The 18,036-nt window shown below is 46.9% G+C and overlaps 1 protein-coding gene across 1 annotated transcript in view; it reads left to right on the top strand.

Moving 5' to 3' along the window:
- Nucleotides 1-396: 396 nt before the first annotated feature.
- Nucleotides 397-18,036, top strand: part of LOC141271938 (uncharacterized) — a 67,780-nt gene continuing 50,140 nt past the window's right edge. Inside the window, exons 1-7 of the mRNA XM_073682189.1 lie at nt 397-449; nt 10,412-10,541; nt 10,673-10,849; nt 10,933-11,056; nt 11,140-11,237; nt 11,436-11,526; nt 14,834-16,038. Coding sequence (XP_073538290.1) covers nt 424-449; nt 10,412-10,541; nt 10,673-10,849; nt 10,933-11,056; nt 11,140-11,237; nt 11,436-11,526; nt 14,834-16,038 — 1,851 coding nt within the window. The 5' untranslated portion in view covers nt 397-423. The remainder of the gene's footprint in view (nt 450-10,411; nt 10,542-10,672; nt 10,850-10,932; nt 11,057-11,139; nt 11,238-11,435; nt 11,527-14,833; nt 16,039-18,036) is intronic.

Here is an 18,036-nt window from a genome sequence, read left to right as displayed (position 1 = left end):
GCAGAATGGGAGGTAAGAGTTCACCTGCTCACACGTGCTCCGTCCTGTATTCGATCACTTGTGGCTCCTCTCGTCTCTTTGATTTACGTAAACATTATTTCTGATGATTACTACACTGCAGAATGGACTTCTGCTACCATTTACATCACCTTCTCACCAGGAATAATGGAAATTTGTTGGGTTACAGTCGATCGCACTCTGCGATAAGCTCCAAACAAAGAAAAATTGAAACAAAAATTAAAAAAATCGACCTTAAATTTTAAAAACAACTGTAAAAAATGGAGATCATGCATAATACACAGACGCAGGACTTCACATTACACCAGCACAGCGGAGTCCTGCATACACTGAGGATCATGTGACCCCTGACTCCTCCCCTCCTGTGACCTCATCACAGGTCCTGTGCGCACAGAACAGCCATATATGTTGTGGCGGCTCTGCAGGTGGAGGTATGTGGAGATTCCCCATTACTGGGCGCAGGGGGCATTAACCCCTCCATTCCCGGAGATAGTGCCCCCCTTCCCCCAGTTCTGCCATGTGTATATGTACAGTAATATAACGCTGGATGTGCTCATGTATACAGGGGGCATTAACCCCTCCATTCCCGGAGATAGTGCCCCCCTCCCCCAGTTCTGCCATGTGTATATGTACAGTAATATAACGCTGGATGTGCTCATGTATACAGGGGGCATTAACCCCTCCATTCCCGGAGATAGTGCCCCCTTCCCCCAGTTCTGCCATGTGTATATGTACAGTAATATAACGCTGGATGTGCTCATGTATACAGGGGGCATTAACCCCTCCATTCCCGGAGATAGTGCCCCCTTCCCCCAGTTCTGCCATGTGTATATGTACAGTAATATAACGCTGGATCTGCTCATATATACAGGGCAGGCCACTCTAGGGCATATTTATAATTGAAAGTCTGATGGTATTTCAGCTAGACATATACTGCTCAAAAAAATAAAGGGAACACTTAAACAACAGAATATAACTCCAAGTAAATCAAACTTCTGTGAAATCAAACTGTCCACTTAGGAAGCAACACTGATTGACAATCTGTAGTGCCGGCGTCCCTGCCCTCTGCTAGGCAGGGACGCTGCTCCCCTCACCGCTCTGCCCCGTGCCCGGCGTCCCTCTCCCGCTCTGCTGTCAGCGCGCGCTCCTTCCCGGCGTCCTCCTCCCGCTCTGCTCTCAGCGCGCGCTCCTTCCCGGCCCCTGTGCTTAGGGCGCGCGCGCGCGCGCTCCCCTCCTCTTAAAGGGGCCGCACGCGCCGTCCTAAGGAGTCCCCGGCCAATGGCCGGAGGACTTCATCATATATAAGGCACCTCCTCCAAAATGGAGGTGCCCGAGCAATGTTGTTTGCACCTGTGTCTCACCTGTGCTTCAGCCCTCAGGTCCCGTTGCCAGTTACCTGCCAGTTACCTGTCAGATTCCTGCCTGATTACTTGCTACCTGTCTGCTAGTCTGAGGTCCGACGGTCTGCCTTACTACTCCTGTCAGTCTGTCTAAGGACCAGCCTGCCCGCTCACCTGGGAGCGCACCTCAGCTACCTGCCTGCTTGCCTGAGGTCCGACGGTCTGCCTTACAACTCCGGTCAGTCTGTCTATGGACCAGCTTGCCCGCTCACCTGGGAGTGCTTCTCCGTTACCTGCCTGCTTGCCAGCCCGGAGGCTCCGCTGTCACGTGCTGTGACCACCAGCTACTCCAGACTCTTGCCCGCTCACCTGGGAGCGCTTCTCCGCTACCTGCCTGCTTGCCTGCCCGGAGGCTCCGCTGTCACGTGCTGTGACCACCAGCTACTCCAGACTCTTGCCCGCTCACCTGGGAGCGCTTCTCCGTTACCTGCCTGCTTGCCAGCCCGGAGGCTCCGCTGTCACGTGCTGTGACCACCAGCTACTCCAGACTCTTGCCCGCTCACCTGGGAGCGCTTCTCCGCTACCTGCCTGCTTACCTGCCCGGAGGCTCCGCTGTCACGTGCTGTGACCACCAGCTACTCCAGACTCTTGCCCGCTCACCTGGGAGCGCTTCTCCGCTACCTGCCTGCTTGCCTGCCCGGAGGCTCCGCTGTCACGTGCTGTGACCACCAGCTATTCCTGAGACTCTTGCCCGCTCACCTGGGAGCGCTTCTCCGTTACCTGCCTGCTTGCCTACCTGGAGGCTCCGCCGTCACGTGCTGTGACCACCTGCTATTCCAGAGACTCTCGCTTGCTCACCTGGGAGCACACATTCTCCATCTGCCTCGCTAGCCTACCTGGAGGTTCAGCCATCACAGGTCGTACCTACCCTTTATCCAGAGACTGCCCCGATCACTTGCCGTGTCCTCCTGCCCGTACACCCAGAGACTGTCCTGGTCACCTCCTGTGACTACCTGCCTGGTCGCCACCCGCTCCCTTACAAGGACCGCCCCCTTGTATTGTAGCCCAGAGGTTCCGCCTCCCAGACCCGTTAGTTTGCTCGGGCCATGGAACCCGGTGGCACCCAAGCTCCCTCGCTCTCGGACCTCTGTCTTGAACTGTCCCGTCAGAGGTCCCAACAGGAGTCCATCCTGGGTCACCTGCGGAATGTCAATACTCGCCTGAACACTCTGTCTGATCCACCAACAACCTCCGCCAGTGCCATATCTTGCAATCCGGCAGCTCCGCTGCCCACTAATACCATGGTATCCTACCCCGGACCCCGGCTTTCTGCACCTCCTCGCTTCGGAGGCGACTCCGTCCAGGCTCGGGGCTTCTTAAATCAGTGCACCCTGCACTTTGAACTTTTGTCCCACCAGTTTAACTCCGACCGGGCCAAAATTGCCTTCATCATGTCCCATCTCACCGGGGATGCCCTGGCCTGGCTAAATCCTCTATGGGAGAGAGGAGACCCCCTGGTGTCCAACTTGCCTGCTTTTCTCACGGCTTTCCGGAAAGTCTTCGACGAACCCGGACGGAAGACCTCATCTGCATCATCGTTGCTACGCCTCCGTTCAGGAGAGTCTCACCGTGGGCCAATATGCCATACGGTTCCGTACCCTTGCCTCGGAGCTGGCCTGGGATAACGACGCTCTGGTTTCCGTCTTCTGGGAGGGTCTGTCCGGCCGTATTAAAGATGTACTAGCCGGTCGGGACATTCCTACCACTCTCGATGACTTAATAACTCTTGCCACCCGGATTGACCTACGGTTCCAGGAGCGTGCCAGAGAGGTCACCCGTGAGAGGAGGTTACCACGTCTAGCTCCCACTTTTCAGAAACCCGTCACTCCTTCTGTCTCTAACCAGGTACACCCTCCTGAGCCTATGCAGGTCGACCAGACCAAGATGGTCAAGACCCGTCAGGACTTACGCCGTGCCGAGGGGACCTGCTTCTACTGTGGAGCACCGGATCCGTGCCTGCCCGGAGAGGTCGGGAAACGCCTGTGTCTAGGTTCGCTCAGAGAGGTCCACCTAGACAAGAATAAATCCTCTCCATCCCTGCTGTTGTCAGTTTCAATCGTCTACGGGGAGAACCGTTATTTCGAACTAGCCCAACTGGACTCTGGAGCAGCCGGGAATCTTATTTCACAGTCCCTGGTAGAGAAATACCGCATCCCCACCAAACCTCTGGCTGTACCCTTGTCTGTGGCTGCCGTGGATGGGGGGCTCTTACCACGCCCCATCCAACTCATCACCGAATCCATTACTCTGCAGGTGGGAATGCTGCATTCTGAAAGTATCTCCTTTCATGTTCTGCCTGGACTCTCTCACGCCCTCTTGCTAGGTCTGCCTTGGCTCCAGAAACATGCACCCGTGCTTGACTGGCAAACCGGAGAAGTCATTCGCTGGGGACAAGACTGTCATAAGACCTGCCTGGTTCCCGTCCATCCCGTCCGTCCCTCTCCTACCCCAGCTAATCTACCTGGACTTCCAATTCCTTATTGGTCTTATGCTGATGTCTTTAATAAAAAGGAGGCAGAGACATTACCCCCTCATAGACCATACGACTGTCCCATCGACCTGTTACCCGGTACTACTCCTCCCCGTGGGCGTATTTATCCTTTATCCGCTGCTGAGACCCGGTCGATGTCCGAATATATTGAGGAGAATCTGGCCAGGGGATTCATCCGGAAATCTACCTCCCCGGCGGGAGCAGGCTTCTTTTTCGTCAAAAAGAAGGACGGCTCTCTCCGTCCCTGTATAGACTATAGAGGCCTAAACCAGATCACGGTGAAGAATAAGTACCCCCTTCCGCTCATTCCAGAATTATTTGATCGTCTGAGGGGGGCTAGAATCTTCACCAAACTAGACCTCCGTGGGGCGTACAACCTGGTTCGTATCCGTCAAGGGGATGAATGGAAGACGGCATTCAACACCCGGGACGGCCACTATGAATACCTGGTAATGCCCTTTGGTCTCTGTAACGCTCCTGCCGTCTTTCAAGAGTTGGTCAATGACATCTTCCGGGACCTTCTCTACTCCTGCGTAGTGGTGTACCTGGACGACATCTTGGTCTTCTCTCCGGATCTCCAGACTCACCGGAGGGACGTTCGTCAGGTCCTGCTCAGGCTCAGGCAGAATCACCTCTTCGCTAAATACGAGAAGTGCCTCTTTGAGCAGACCTCGCTTCCGTTTTTGGGCTATATTATTTCTCAGACCGGCCTACGAATGGATCCAGAGAAACTGTCTGCCATCGAGAAATGGCCCCGACCGGAGGGGTTGAATGCCATTCAGCGGTTCCTGGGCTTCGCCAACTACTACCGCCTCTTCATACCACACTTCTCTTCCCGGACTGCCCCAATTTCCGCGCTCACCCGTAAGGGTACTAATCCCAAAGAGTGGCCGCCCGAAGCAGAAGAAGCCTTTCTTTCCTTAAAACAGGCCTTCTCTTCCGCCCCGGTGCTGCATCGCCCGGACGGCAACAAGCAGTTCTTCCTGGAAGTGGACGCCTCCTCCTCTGGAGCTGGAGCGGTACTTACTCAAAAATCTTCTTCCGGGAGGATGGTAACTTGCGGCTTCTTCTCTAAACTCTTCTCCTCCTCTGAGCGCAATTATTCCATAGGAGATCGAGAGTTATTGGCCATCAAACTGGCATTGGAGGAGTGGCGTTACCTGCTTGAGGGGGCTCTTCACCCTGTAATAATTTACACTGACCACAAGAACTTGGCTTACCTCCAGCATGCCCAGAGACTTAACCCGCGCCAAGCCCGGTGGTCCTTGTTTTTTGCTCGTTTTGATTTTGTCCTTCATTTTCGCCCGGCTGACAAAAACGTCAAGGCGGACGCCTTGTCTCGATCCTTTCTGGTATCTGATCTCGAGGAAGATCCGAAACACATCATCGATCCCGCCAGAGTAATGCAGGTGGCTCCCGTGAGTCTAAATCGTCTCCCTCCCGGAAAGACGTTCGTATCAGTACCTGATCGGGAGAAGATCCTTCACTGGGGTCACTCGTCTAAACTGGCTGGCCACGCTGGTCAGAAGAAGACCCTCCAGCTTATTTCCCGGCACTACTGGTGGCCTACCCTGCACAAGGATGTAATAGACTTTGTTTCTGCCTGTGTGTCCTGCGCCCGCAACAAGGTTCCGAGACATCTGCCAGCCGGTCGCCTCCTTCCGCTCCCAGTACCTGCTGCCCCCTGGCAGCATATTGCAATGGACTTCATAACTGACCTCCCACTCTCTGCCGGTTGTACGGTCATTTGGGTGGTCGCTGACCGCTTCTCCAAGATGGCTCATTTCGTTCCCCTGCCAGGCCTCCCGTCTGCACCCGAGCTAGCTAGAGACTTTATTCGTCACATCTTCCGTCTTCATGGCCTGCCCCTCCACATCGTGTCGGATCGTGGGGTACAGTTCACCTCACGCTTCTGGAGAGCCACTTGTAAACTACTAGACGTCACCCTGGACTTCTCTTCCGCTTACCACCCACAGTCCAATGGTCAAGTGGAGCGGATCAATCAGAACCTGACCAGTTACCTCCGGCACTTCGTTAATGCCCACCATTCTGACTGGGTGGATCTCCTACCATGGGCCGAGTTCTCTTACAATAATCACGAGAGCGAATCCTCCTCCAAATCCCCGTTTTTTGTAGTCTTTGGTCAGCATCCTCGGATTCCTTTTCCTGTCTCCACCTCGGTGGACAACCTGGCTGCGGAATCTCTCGTTAGCAAATTTTCCTCCATTTGGGAGAGTACCCGATCAGCACTCCTTCAGTCGTCCGAGCGGATGAAAAGACACGCTGACAAAAAACGCCTGGATCCTCCTCAATTTCGTCCAGGAGATAAGGTCTGGCTCTCATCTAAATATGTTCGACTCAAGATACCCTCTTACAAGTTAGGGCCTCGGTTCATCGGACCTCTGGAGGTCACCAGTCAGATCAACCCGGTGGCCTATAAATTGAAACTCCCGGCCAACTTACGGATCCCTAACTCCTTCCATGTATCTCTCCTCAAACCTGTGGTACTTAACTCTTTTTCCAAGTCTACAGGTACGCCTCCTGCTCCGGTTTCTGCTGAGGACGAGTTTGAGGTACAGAACATTCTTGCCACCAAAAGGGTAAGAGGAAAGACCTTTTTTCTGGTAGATTGGAAGGGGTTTGGTCCTGAGGAGAGAACGTGGGAGCCCCGGGAGAACATCCATGCCCCTCTCATCCTAGCTAAATTTCTGTCTGGCCTAAAAAAGGGGGGGCCTAAAGGGGGGGGTACTGTAGTGCCGGCGTCCCTGCCCTCTGCTAGGCAGGGACGCTGCTCCCCTCACCGCTCTGCCCCGTGCCCGGCGTCCCTCTCCCGCTCTGCTGTCAGCGCGCGCTCCTTCCCGGCGTCCTCCTCCCGCTCTGCTCTCAGCGCGCGCTCCTTCCCGGACCCTGTGCTTAGGGCGCGCGCGCGCGCGCTCCCCTCCTCTTAAAGGGGCCGCGCGCGCCGTCCTAAGGAGTCCCCGGCCAATGGCCGGAGGACTTCATCATATATAAGGCACCTCCTCCAAAATGGAGGTGCCCGAGCAATGTTGTTTGCACCTGTGTCTCACCTGTGCTTCAGCCCTCAGGTCCCGTTGCCAGTTACCTGCCAGTTACCTGTCAGATTCCTGCCTGATTACTTGCTACCTGTCTGCTAGTCTGAGGTCCGACGGTCTGCCTTACTACTCCTGTCAGTCTGTCTAAGGACCAGCCTGCCCGCTCACCTGGGAGCGCACCTCAGCTACCTGCCTGCTTGCCTGAGGTCCGACGGTCTGCCTTACAACTCCGGTCAGTCTGTCTATGGACCAGCTTGCCCGCTCACCTGGGAGCGCTTCTCCGTTACCTGCCTGCTTGCCAGCCCGGAGGCTCCGCTGTCACGTGCTGTGACCACCAGCTACTCCAGACTCTTGCCCGCTCACCTGGGAGCGCTTCTCCGCTACCTGCCTGCTTGCCTGCCCGGAGGCTCCGCTGTCACGTGCTGTGACCACCAGCTACTCCAGACTCTTGCCCGCTCACCTGGGAGCGCTTCTCCGTTACCTGCCTGCTTGCCTGCCCGGAGGCTCCGCTGTCACGTGCTGTGACCACCAGCTACTCCAGACTCTTGCCCGCTCACCTGGGAGCGCTTCTCCGCTACCTGCCTGCTTACCTGCCCGGAGGCTCCGCTGTCACGTGCTGTGACCACCAGCTACTCCAGACTCTTGCCCGCTCACCTGGGAGCGCTTCTCCGCTACCTGCCTGCTTGCCTGCCCGGAGGCTCCGCTGTCACGTGCTGTGACCACCAGCTATTCCTGAGACTCTTGCCCGCTCACCTGGGAGCGCTTCTCCGTTACCTGCCTGCTTGCCTACCTGGAGGCTCCGCCGTCACGTGCTGTGACCACCTGCTATTCCAGAGACTCTCGCTTGCTCACCTGGGAGCACACATTCTCCATCTGCCTCGCTAGCCTACCTGGAGGTTCAGCCATCACAGGTCGTACCTACCCTTTATCCAGAGACTGCCCCGATCACTTGCCGTGTCCTCCTGCCCGTACACCCAGAGACTGTCCTGGTCACCTCCTGTGACTACCTGCCTGGTCGCCACCCGCTCCCTTACAAGGACCGCCCCCTTGTATTGTAGCCCAGAGGTTCCGCCTCCCAGACCCGTTACACAATCAATTTCACATGCTGTTGTGCAAATGGAATAGACAATAGATGGAAATTATTGGCAATTATCAAGACACCCTCAATAAAGGAGTGGTTCTGCAGGTGGGGACCACAGACCACATCTCGGTACCAATGCTTTCTGGCTGATGTTTTGGTCACTTTTGAATGTTGGTTGTGCTTTCACACTCGTGGTAGCATGAGACCGACTCTACAACCCACAGAAGATGCTCAGGTAGTGCAGCTCATCCAGGATGGCACATCAATGCGAGCTGTGGCAAGAAGGTCTGCTGTGTCTGTCAGCGTAGTGTCCAGAAGCTGGAGGCGCTACCAGGAGACAGGCCAGTACACCAGGAGACGTGGAGGGGGCCGTAGGAGGGCAACAACACAGCAGCAGGACCGCTACCCCCGCCTTTGTGCAAAGAGGAACAGGAGGAGCACTGCCAGAGCCCTGCAAAATGACCTCAAGCAGGCCACAAATGTGCATGTGTCTGCACAAACGGTTACAAACCGACTCCATGAGGGTGGTATGAGGGCCCGATGTCCACAGATGGGGGTTGTGCTCACAGCCCAACACCATGCAGGATGCTTGGCATTTACCACAGAACACCAGGATTGGCAAAGTCGCCACTGGAGCCCTGTGCTCTTCACAGATGAAAGCAGGTTCACACTGAGCACATGTGACAGAGTCTGGAGACGCCATGGAGAGCGATCTGCTGCCTGCAACATCCTTCAGCATGACCGGTTTGGAAGTGGGTCAGTAATGGTGTGGGGTGGCATTTCTTTGGAGGGCCACATAGCCCTCCATGTGCTCGCCAGAGGTAGCCTGACTGCCATTAGGTACCGAGATGAGATCCTCAGACCCCTTGTGAGACCATATGCTGGTGCGGTTGGCCCTGGATTCCTCCTAATGCAGGACAATGCCAGACCTCATGTGGCTGGAGTGTGTCAGCAGTTCCTGCAAGATGAAGGCATTGAAGCTATGGACTGGCCCGCCCGTTCCCCAGACCTGATTCCGATTGAGCACACCAACGTCACATTGCACCACAGACTGTCCAGGAGTTGGCGGATGCTTTAGTCCAGGTCTGGGAGGAGATCCCACAGGAGACCATCCACAACCTCATCAGGAGTATGCCCAGGCATTGTAGGGAGGTCATACAGGCACGTGGAGGCCACACACAATACTGAGCCTCATTTTGACTTGTTTTAAGGACATTACATCAAAGTTGGATCAGCCTGTAGTGTGTTTTTCCACTTTAATTTTAGGGTGAGTCCAAATCCATGCCTCCATTGGCTAATAAATTTGATTTCCATTGATGATTTTTGTGTGATTTTGTTGTCAGCACATTCAACTTTGTACAGAACAAAGTATTCAATGAGAATATTTCATTCATTCAGATCTAGGATGTGTTATTTGAGTGTTCCCTTTATTTTTTTGAGCAGTGTATTATGTTTAAGGGGTATTCCCATCTCCAATATCCTTTCCCAATATGTATTAGGTGTAATAATAATAATATTATCAAATACCTCCAATTAGAAATGTAGTATAGTTCTCCTGATTAGCTATGTCGCTTACTCAATGTGCAGGCCATTGCAGTAGCTTAGGTATCCATGGTAACGACCACTCTTATAGTGACAGTTAGCTGCAAGTGATACCTAAGATACTGTAATGCCCTGCACATGGGGTAAGTGACACAGTGTCCGAAAGAAGTTAGAGGTAAGCTGCTAATTAGCAGCTGCTCATTGGCTAAAAGGTGCATGTAATATTTTTAAAGTTGGTAATCTTTTTTTTAAGTTATCCTGCTTTGAACAAAAGGGCAACGTAACCCAAAAAGCTAAATTGCACAGTAGGTAGTCATAGGTTCATGCCAAGAAATAAAATATGGCAAACGTGTGCAGTATGGTTGTGGGGTGTACCATTGATAAATTGGACAATTAAATTAGTAATTAAAAAAATGTAAAATGTGTCTGTTTTATAAAAGATTGAAAAAATTGGAACTCCTGGTACTTTCTATAAAAATAAAAAGGAACAAGAAAAGCTTGTTAGTTCCATGTCCCAAAACCTAGCGTCTTTAACAGGCTGCTATATTCAGGTGATGTGTACAGGTTTAATATTGGATAATCACAACAAAGTGTGCAAAAAAAAAATACACCCAACCTGGTGCTGTCTGTTCTCCAATGTCTGCCTTTTGTCCCCAGATTAGCATTCCATTCTACTCCTCCTGCTTCTAAAATGGCCTCCACAATGTAATGGGGAGTGCAGTGGTAAGTCTAAACCATGCCTTCCCTGGCATCTGTGTGCCCTTAGATAGAATAATTGTATTATTACACTGAATTCTTTATGAATTTACATCTTCTTCCCTTTCAGGTCTCTACAATATCAGATTCTAAGTCGAGATCTTCTGATTGACGAGTCAGGGATGGCTAGGAAAAGGGACAAGATTACGGAGAGGATATTACACCTCACCCTAGAGATCCTCTTCCGGCTTACTGGAGAGGTGAGAGATTCTGATGACGTTACATTACATCATTCTTATCTATGGGAATAACAGATGGACAGAACTGGAGAGGTGAGGACTCCGGAAATGTCTGTAGTGAGATTTATTACGGTGTGTCTCTCCATAACCAGGTGTACACAGTGAAGAAGACCTCTAGTGAGCGCTGTCAGGCCCCGGTGTCTGAGGGATGGGGACGACCCTTGAGCCTAATCATGGGGCCTCTGCCTCACCCCCTGATACATGAGGACATCAATGACCAGAAGATCCTAGAACTCACCTACAAGATGATTGAGCTGCTGACTGGAGAGGTGACACTGCTGGGAATGCTGGGACATTATACAGTAACGCTATGAAGGGATCGGGGTGATGACGGTATCATTGTATGTGTCAGGTTCCTATAAGGTGTCAGGATGTCACCGTCTATTTCTCCATGGAGGAGTGGGAGTATTTAGAAGGACACAAATATCTGTACAAGGACATCATGATGGAGGTTCCTCAGCCCCTCACATCAGCAGGTAATAGACAGGACTAAATACACACGGTCTATAATTATCTGTATGTGAAGAATGAATTCAGTCCATGTATGTGTTTCCTCCAGTTCTATCCAGTAAGAGGACAACACCAGAGAGATGTCCCCGTCCTCTTCTTCCACAGTACTGTAAACAAGAAGATCCCAATGTTCATCAGGATCATCAGGTAGATGGAGAGAAGGTGTCATGAGATCTCCCCTATGATGTGTAGACGGCTGTGAAGGTCTTGTGTTCAGTCTTGTATTATCCACCAGTATTATATGGTTTATACTTCAGTAATGAGAACGGTGGAGATGGCAGGATTAGAGCTGATCATAGATGTGACTTCTCCATCTGTCTGTGACTTTTACAATATTTGTTTCAGGGTAAAGATCTGACCCATATTAATACTCCAGAGACATATGTGAGGGGTGATGAGCGGTGTAAAGAGGAGATTCCTACAGATAATCGCCCAGGTGAGTAGTAACCACTAACTGCAAAAATGTTTCAGCTTCTTCTCATTCACTGGCTGCTAAAATTAGTTTGAAGCTCTGTGTCCTGTCTGTTATATATTCATCTTTCAAACAAAATACTAATATAATATTGATGAAAAATGTGACACAATTACAGACTAATCCTATTAATGAGTAGGTCCTGGCTTCCATAGCTCCCTTCTCCTGTGTATTTTGGTCGCAAGGAGCTGATTGCAGATGGGAAACTTTATATTGCAAAACCTGGCATAGAGTATGTAAAACAAGCAATCAAGCAATAAAATGCTAAAAATAAAGGATAAAGCAAAAAAAAAATTTTTAGATCATACTTAAATTAAAAATATAACAATTTTAATCACTCTCCTTTTCCTCAGTTGAAAATAAAGAAATAAAAAAGCATATCCAGTATTGCGTGTCTATAAAAAGTTTGATCAATCAACATATACAATTATTTAATGCCATAAAGAAATATATAATCTAAATATCAGAATTACCATGTTTAGGTCACCGCACTTCTCCCAAAAAGCACAATAAAAAGCGATGAAAACGTTGTGTGAACCACAAAATTATTTATGAAAACCAACAATAGACGACACATGACAACAACGTGTAAAGAATTAACATAGCAAATTTATTGGTTAAAATGTAGTAAAAATAGAAAAAGGCAAGGGGGATACTCAACAGAAGGTTGGTAACTAGGGTAAGTGCACAAAGATACAGGTGACAGTATCAAAAATCAGTATACAGTGATCAGCTTATGCAATAATGTGACGCATAGGACATGGAAGGGCATACTGAAGTATAATCTGGTATACAATACAATGCTAGTAAAGTGCAAGTGTAACAAGGGATTTAGATTATTAGGACCATATGCCTAACCAGGTAAACAAATAAACAGCAGGAGATGCCATGTCTATTGAGGCACAAATATGAAATAACACTGTAAACCAATCAAGTAGGTAGAAGTCAAAGTGAAGTGTGCTACCGCTCATCTGATGCGCGTTTCATAAAATCATTTAGTTAAAAACTACATTTCTATACACAAAAATGAATGGAAAACTAAAAAAGTTACAGATCTCAAAACACAGCTACACAGACCAATTGTTTTTTTAAGATTTTTTTTAATCCACTAAAATTAAAAAAAACTACACAAGTTTGGTATTGCCATTATCGTTCTGAAAGGTAAAATCATGTTACCAATAATTATTCTGTCCTTATACAGTTTTTATCAGCCCGTGTAAAAGTGCCTATCAACTTGTATATAGTCCTGTTTAAATTTGCCTTAGTGCAGTGTATTATCTAAGCAATGAAATGATTTTTTGTAGGGTTAAAATGAAAAGAATAAAATGTGATCAGAAAGTCTTTTCTGTCCAAATACTATAGCTTGTCCCTCAAAATACAAGGCGTCCTAGAGAACATATCCACACAAAATGAAATTATTTATAAAATCAAAAGTTTATCAATTTGATTCAGTTGTACATTAATAGTAAATAGTGTTTAAATAAAAATCTAGAATTGCTGTCTTTTTTGGGGGGTGGGGATTGTTTTTTAGTACAGTCCATCTTTAAAATGGGTATATCTGGATTAAAAAATGTTATGTACCACAAATTGATAACAATGAAAACTACAGCTTGTTCCAAAAAAAGCCCTCATGCAGCTCCCTTGATGGATAAAGTTTAATCGTGTGGCTTGCAGAATGTGGCCACACAAAATTATCAAATTATTTTTTTAGAATTGTATTTATTGTACAAACTTAATGTAACAACTGTATGTAAATGTAAATTTAACACTGTTTCCATAATGAATAGTGTAAAATTTTAAATGTAAACCATCATAGACAGAATTGCTATTTTTTTTATTCCTCCCCATTAGGAGTTAATAAATGTGATTAAATATGTTATATGTCCCCAAAAAATGGGCAATCTGCTCTCCCTCCTGACTTCCCTCGGACAATTGCTTTGGTTCTATATGAGAAAGCCCATGCCAAAATTCTCTGGCAGCAGCTCATCTCCATGGAGAATAAAAGGATCAGCCTCTGAAATTCAGGTCGGATCCTTTTCTCCCCTGACATCACCTTGCATTGGAGATTCGGTGGATCCCCCTTACACATTAGATATGGCCGGGTTCGGATGACTTTAGACTAATTTAATTTGGCTTTTACATTGTGATCCTGCTCTGAGGTTTATTTTAAGGTTGTAATGTTTTACCAGCAATGTTTTAAAGAAGATGTAAAAAAGGAGCAATCAGCTCACCTGTCCAGGTGCACGGCAAAATACTCCCGTAATAGCAACAGTCCAAACGATAGCCGGCACTCACATCTTTTTAAAATAATTGCTTTATTGATGCAGTAGTAAAAAAGGCGCAAAGAAGTGGTTGAACACAACAGCACAAAAATTAAAAAAAGAGAAAATAAATATTTTCTGCGCTCCCAAGCAACATGTTTCAGACCTGCATGGTCATTTGTCAAGCCTCAAAGACAAAGGACCATGCAGGTCGGAAACATGTTGCTTTTAAAGAAGATGTTGCAACAAAATTTAGATTACATAAACCGTTTGAATTATTAATGTAATGAAGTGTTCGTGGACTAAAATGCTTACCGATCACAGTCTGCTCTGGTGTCCATTGGCAGAAAGGTCCTTTTCTGGCCCATGTGATCTGAAAACAGACTAACCGGCCTGCACAGTGCTTTGTGTGTGGACCAGACATCACTTTCTCAATGAAAGTCTATTGAGCCACATTTTAAGGCTTGCATCGAAGGAAGTAACTCCGCTCCACACAGCGGTCCTTGTGTGAGCTGGCAAAGGAGAGGAACGGTCACTTGGACCAAGAGCAGCATTGAAAACTGGAGAAGATGGCGATCAGTAAGTATTTTAATGCACATGCACATCATTACATAGATAATTAGGATGGTTTAGGAATAAAAATGTTAATGGGACATCTTTAAATTAATTATACATGTTAGACATAAAGTAGAAGTGGGTAACCAAAATTGAAATTCAGTGGGTGAAAAAAATATCCTATTAAAACTTAGCCTTTAATATCATCAGTTAATACAGACCCATTTGGCATTCATCGTAAAAATTAATTTGTATAAAAGTAGCAGAGCAAAAACATTATCACAGAAAAATTGTAAGAAGAAATCAATTAGGATCCCAAACTACCCATATTTGAAGTCATTTCTTTCAGTATTCTATATGCTTACCTGTATATCATTATAATCACTAATTCACATTTACATGTAAGTAGTAGCATCCTTTATTTGGATAATCTCTCACTTGGAGCACCTTAACAGTCTTATTCTTAGCAGGCGACTGTATCAGGACTTCAGAGAAACATGTGTTCGCTTCAGATTTTCAAGCAGATGATCTTGGAATTACCCCAGATACATATGAAGAGAATGCCACTGTCCAAGATATACCCTCAACCTTCCAAAGCAAAGATTTGTCATCAGATCAACATGTCTTATACTCTGAATATCAGAAAATTCACACAGGGGAAAAGCAATTTTCATGTTCTAAATGTGGGAAATGGTTTATAGAGAAATCACATCTTGTTATACATCAGAGAACTCACAAAGGGGAGAAGACATCTTCATGTTGTAAATGTGGAAAAAGTTTTAGTCAAATATCAGATTTTGTTACTCATCAGAAAGTTCACCAGATGGAAAAACCATATCTATGTTCAGAATGTGGCAAATGTTTTATAGAAAACTCTCATCTTGTTATACATCAAAGAATTCACGCAGGAGAAAAGCAATTTTCATGTTCTAAATGTGGAAAATTTTTTAGTCAGAAATCAGATTTTGTTACTCATCAGAAAGTTCACCACGTTGAAAAACCATATTCATGTTCTGATTGTGGCAAATGTTTTATAGAGAAATCACATCTTGTTATACATCAGAGAATTCACATAGAGGAGAAGACGTTTCAGTGTCCAGAATGTGGCAAGTTTTTTAAAAATAAATCAGAACTTTTTAGACATCAGGCAGTTCACACAGGGGAGAAGCCATTTTCATGTTCCGAATGTGGGAAATGTTATAGGTTTAAGCCAAATCTTGTTACACATCAAAGAGCTCACACAGGGGAGAAGCCATTTTTATGTTCTGAGTGTGGGAGATGTTTTACACAGAAATCAGATCTTGTTAGACATTGGGGAGTTCACACAGGTGAGAAACCATTTTCATGTACAAAATGTGGTAAATGCTTTAACCAGAAATCCCATCTTGCTCAGCATCAGATAACTCACACAGGGGAGAAGCCATTTTCATGTTTACAATGTGGAACGTGTTTTACAATGAAATCAAATCTTGTTAAACATGAGAGGACTCATACAGGGGAGAAGCCATTTTCATGTACAGACTGTAAAAAATGTTTTAACCAAAAATCACATCTTGATACACATAGGAGAATTCACACTGGGGAGAAGCCATTTTCATGCTCACAATGTGGGAAATATTTTTCTAGGAAATCGCAACTTATTCACCATCAAAAAGCTCATATAAGTTAGAATACATATTCATTTTGGAATGTGTAAATGTTTTACAACTCCATTAAATGTTGAGATGAGCAAATCTGATTGGATTCGGCAGATTGCTTGAATTTGTTGGCGAAGTTCGATTTGTGTCAACGTTATTTCATGTGAATCCAATGTTCCTTATTATGGCTTACCTGTCCTGCCTTTGAAGCCCACCATTCAGTGCTCCACTCCTCTTCGTGTGCCTTCTGCAATCTTTACTTTGTGTTGGGCTTCAGATGACAAATAGAATGACGTGTTTGCCTCAGGCCTCATTAGCGCCTTGGTTGATGCACATCATGTGTGATAACATGCAATGCCTGAAGCGCTAACTATGCCTTTTGCGACGGGTGTTATGATGCACGTTATGATATCTGCGACCTACTCGAAGTCAGAACCCCTGCACAGAAGTGGAAGAAGATGCGAGAGAAGTTGCTGAGCACCAGACGGTGGGCTGAGGTGGCAGGACGAAGCAGTGAGGTCAGCATTTTTTTTTATTTCACACTACTACTAAAGTGACAAGGCCACCATTTTGCTGAATTGATACGAAATGAATCACAAAAATTTTAGTTATGAGAATTCACATTTTTGTAATATTTGAGGAGAATTCACTGTGCCTTGAACAGATTTGCTTATATCTAGTGGTTGTCACACATCAGAGAATTCATACAGTAGCATTAAGAGATGCTTTAGAGCATTAGCTTTAGAGCAAGTCCCTCAACTCCTCTGCTACACAGCTCTCACCAGCTCTAGTCATCCCTCAAGGCTCTTAAGCTTTTAGGCACTGACTAGGCCTCACACAATGGTAGAACATTATGAGGCCTCATCTCTTTTTTTTAACCTTAATCTTATGCTCTGGAGTTCTGGGGCTTAAAGGAAATATGTCACGAAGTTTGTTTCACTTGACTAAGAAGGAGGCAGAAATGGTTAACTAGAAGTCTGGTCAATCAGTGCCTTAGCTAAAAGCTTTTCATCTGACCCTGTATTGGTTCAGCCAGATCCGGAGCGTCATTTTATTGTTGAGGTCGATGCCTTTGAGGTTGGAGAGGTGCTATTGCAAGGTACACCATCTTTCACTCCATCCGGGTGCCTTCGTTTCATGAAAATTTTCATGTCTAATTATGACATCAATAATCGTGTATTGTTGACAATTAATGGGATCCTGTCACCGTGAAAATGCAGTGTAATCTGCAGCCATCATGTTATAGAGCAGGGGGAGTGGAATGATGTATAGTTTTGTGAGAAAAGATTCAGCATAACCTGTGCTTCAATCATTTAAACCTCTGCTCTTTCTGGGATTTTCTGTCCAGTGGGCGGTCTTATCAGTGACTAACAGCTACCTCTGTGTGCACACTGATATAAAGAAAGCTTTCCATCAGATTGGACTGCGGTTTTCATAATGGCAGATTCCCTTTAAGTGGTGCTTCAGGGAATGGTGCCACTTCGTTAAAAGTGACAATCATAAAATCACTGTTATCACAGACCAAAAAAATCTGACTTTTTTAGAATCGGCCAAAACACTCAACCCTAGACATGCTAGAAGAGCTTTGTTCTTTTCTAGGTTTTATTTTGTTGTGATATTCAGACCAGGTATAAAAAAGCCAGCTTGCTTTCCCCCAAAGTTTTTGTCCGTCTATGTCTGAGTATTCTGAACCATTTCCTATTCTGAAGGTATAGATGTATCTTCTGTTTATTTGCATCTGACAGAACAGATCCATAGATTTCTAGATCTAGTCCTGGACAGTTCTTTTACCCAAAAAGTATTTATTTCGCCTAAGTTCTGCTTGTGAGTCCTACAAGCACCCCATGATTCAGTTCTCACAGGTAACCCAGGAATAAATATTTTTTGACTTGTAGCCAGATATTTTTGGTGGCCAGCCATAATTAGGGATTGTAGGAAATATGTGCTAGTTTGTGAAATGTGTGCCCTGTGCTAAGACGTGTACCCCCCCAGACTCCGCCAGCTCTTATCCGCTCCTGAGA

This window comes from Phyllobates terribilis, unplaced genomic scaffold (genome assembly GCF_046119375.1).
Source record: "Phyllobates terribilis strain yellow unplaced genomic scaffold, ASM4611937v1 Scaffold_5__5_contigs__length_657084704, whole genome shotgun sequence".
In the NCBI taxonomy this organism is placed as follows: Eukaryota; Metazoa; Chordata; class Amphibia; order Anura; family Dendrobatidae; genus Phyllobates; species Phyllobates terribilis.
This window is presented reverse-complemented; position numbering and strand designations above follow the sequence as displayed.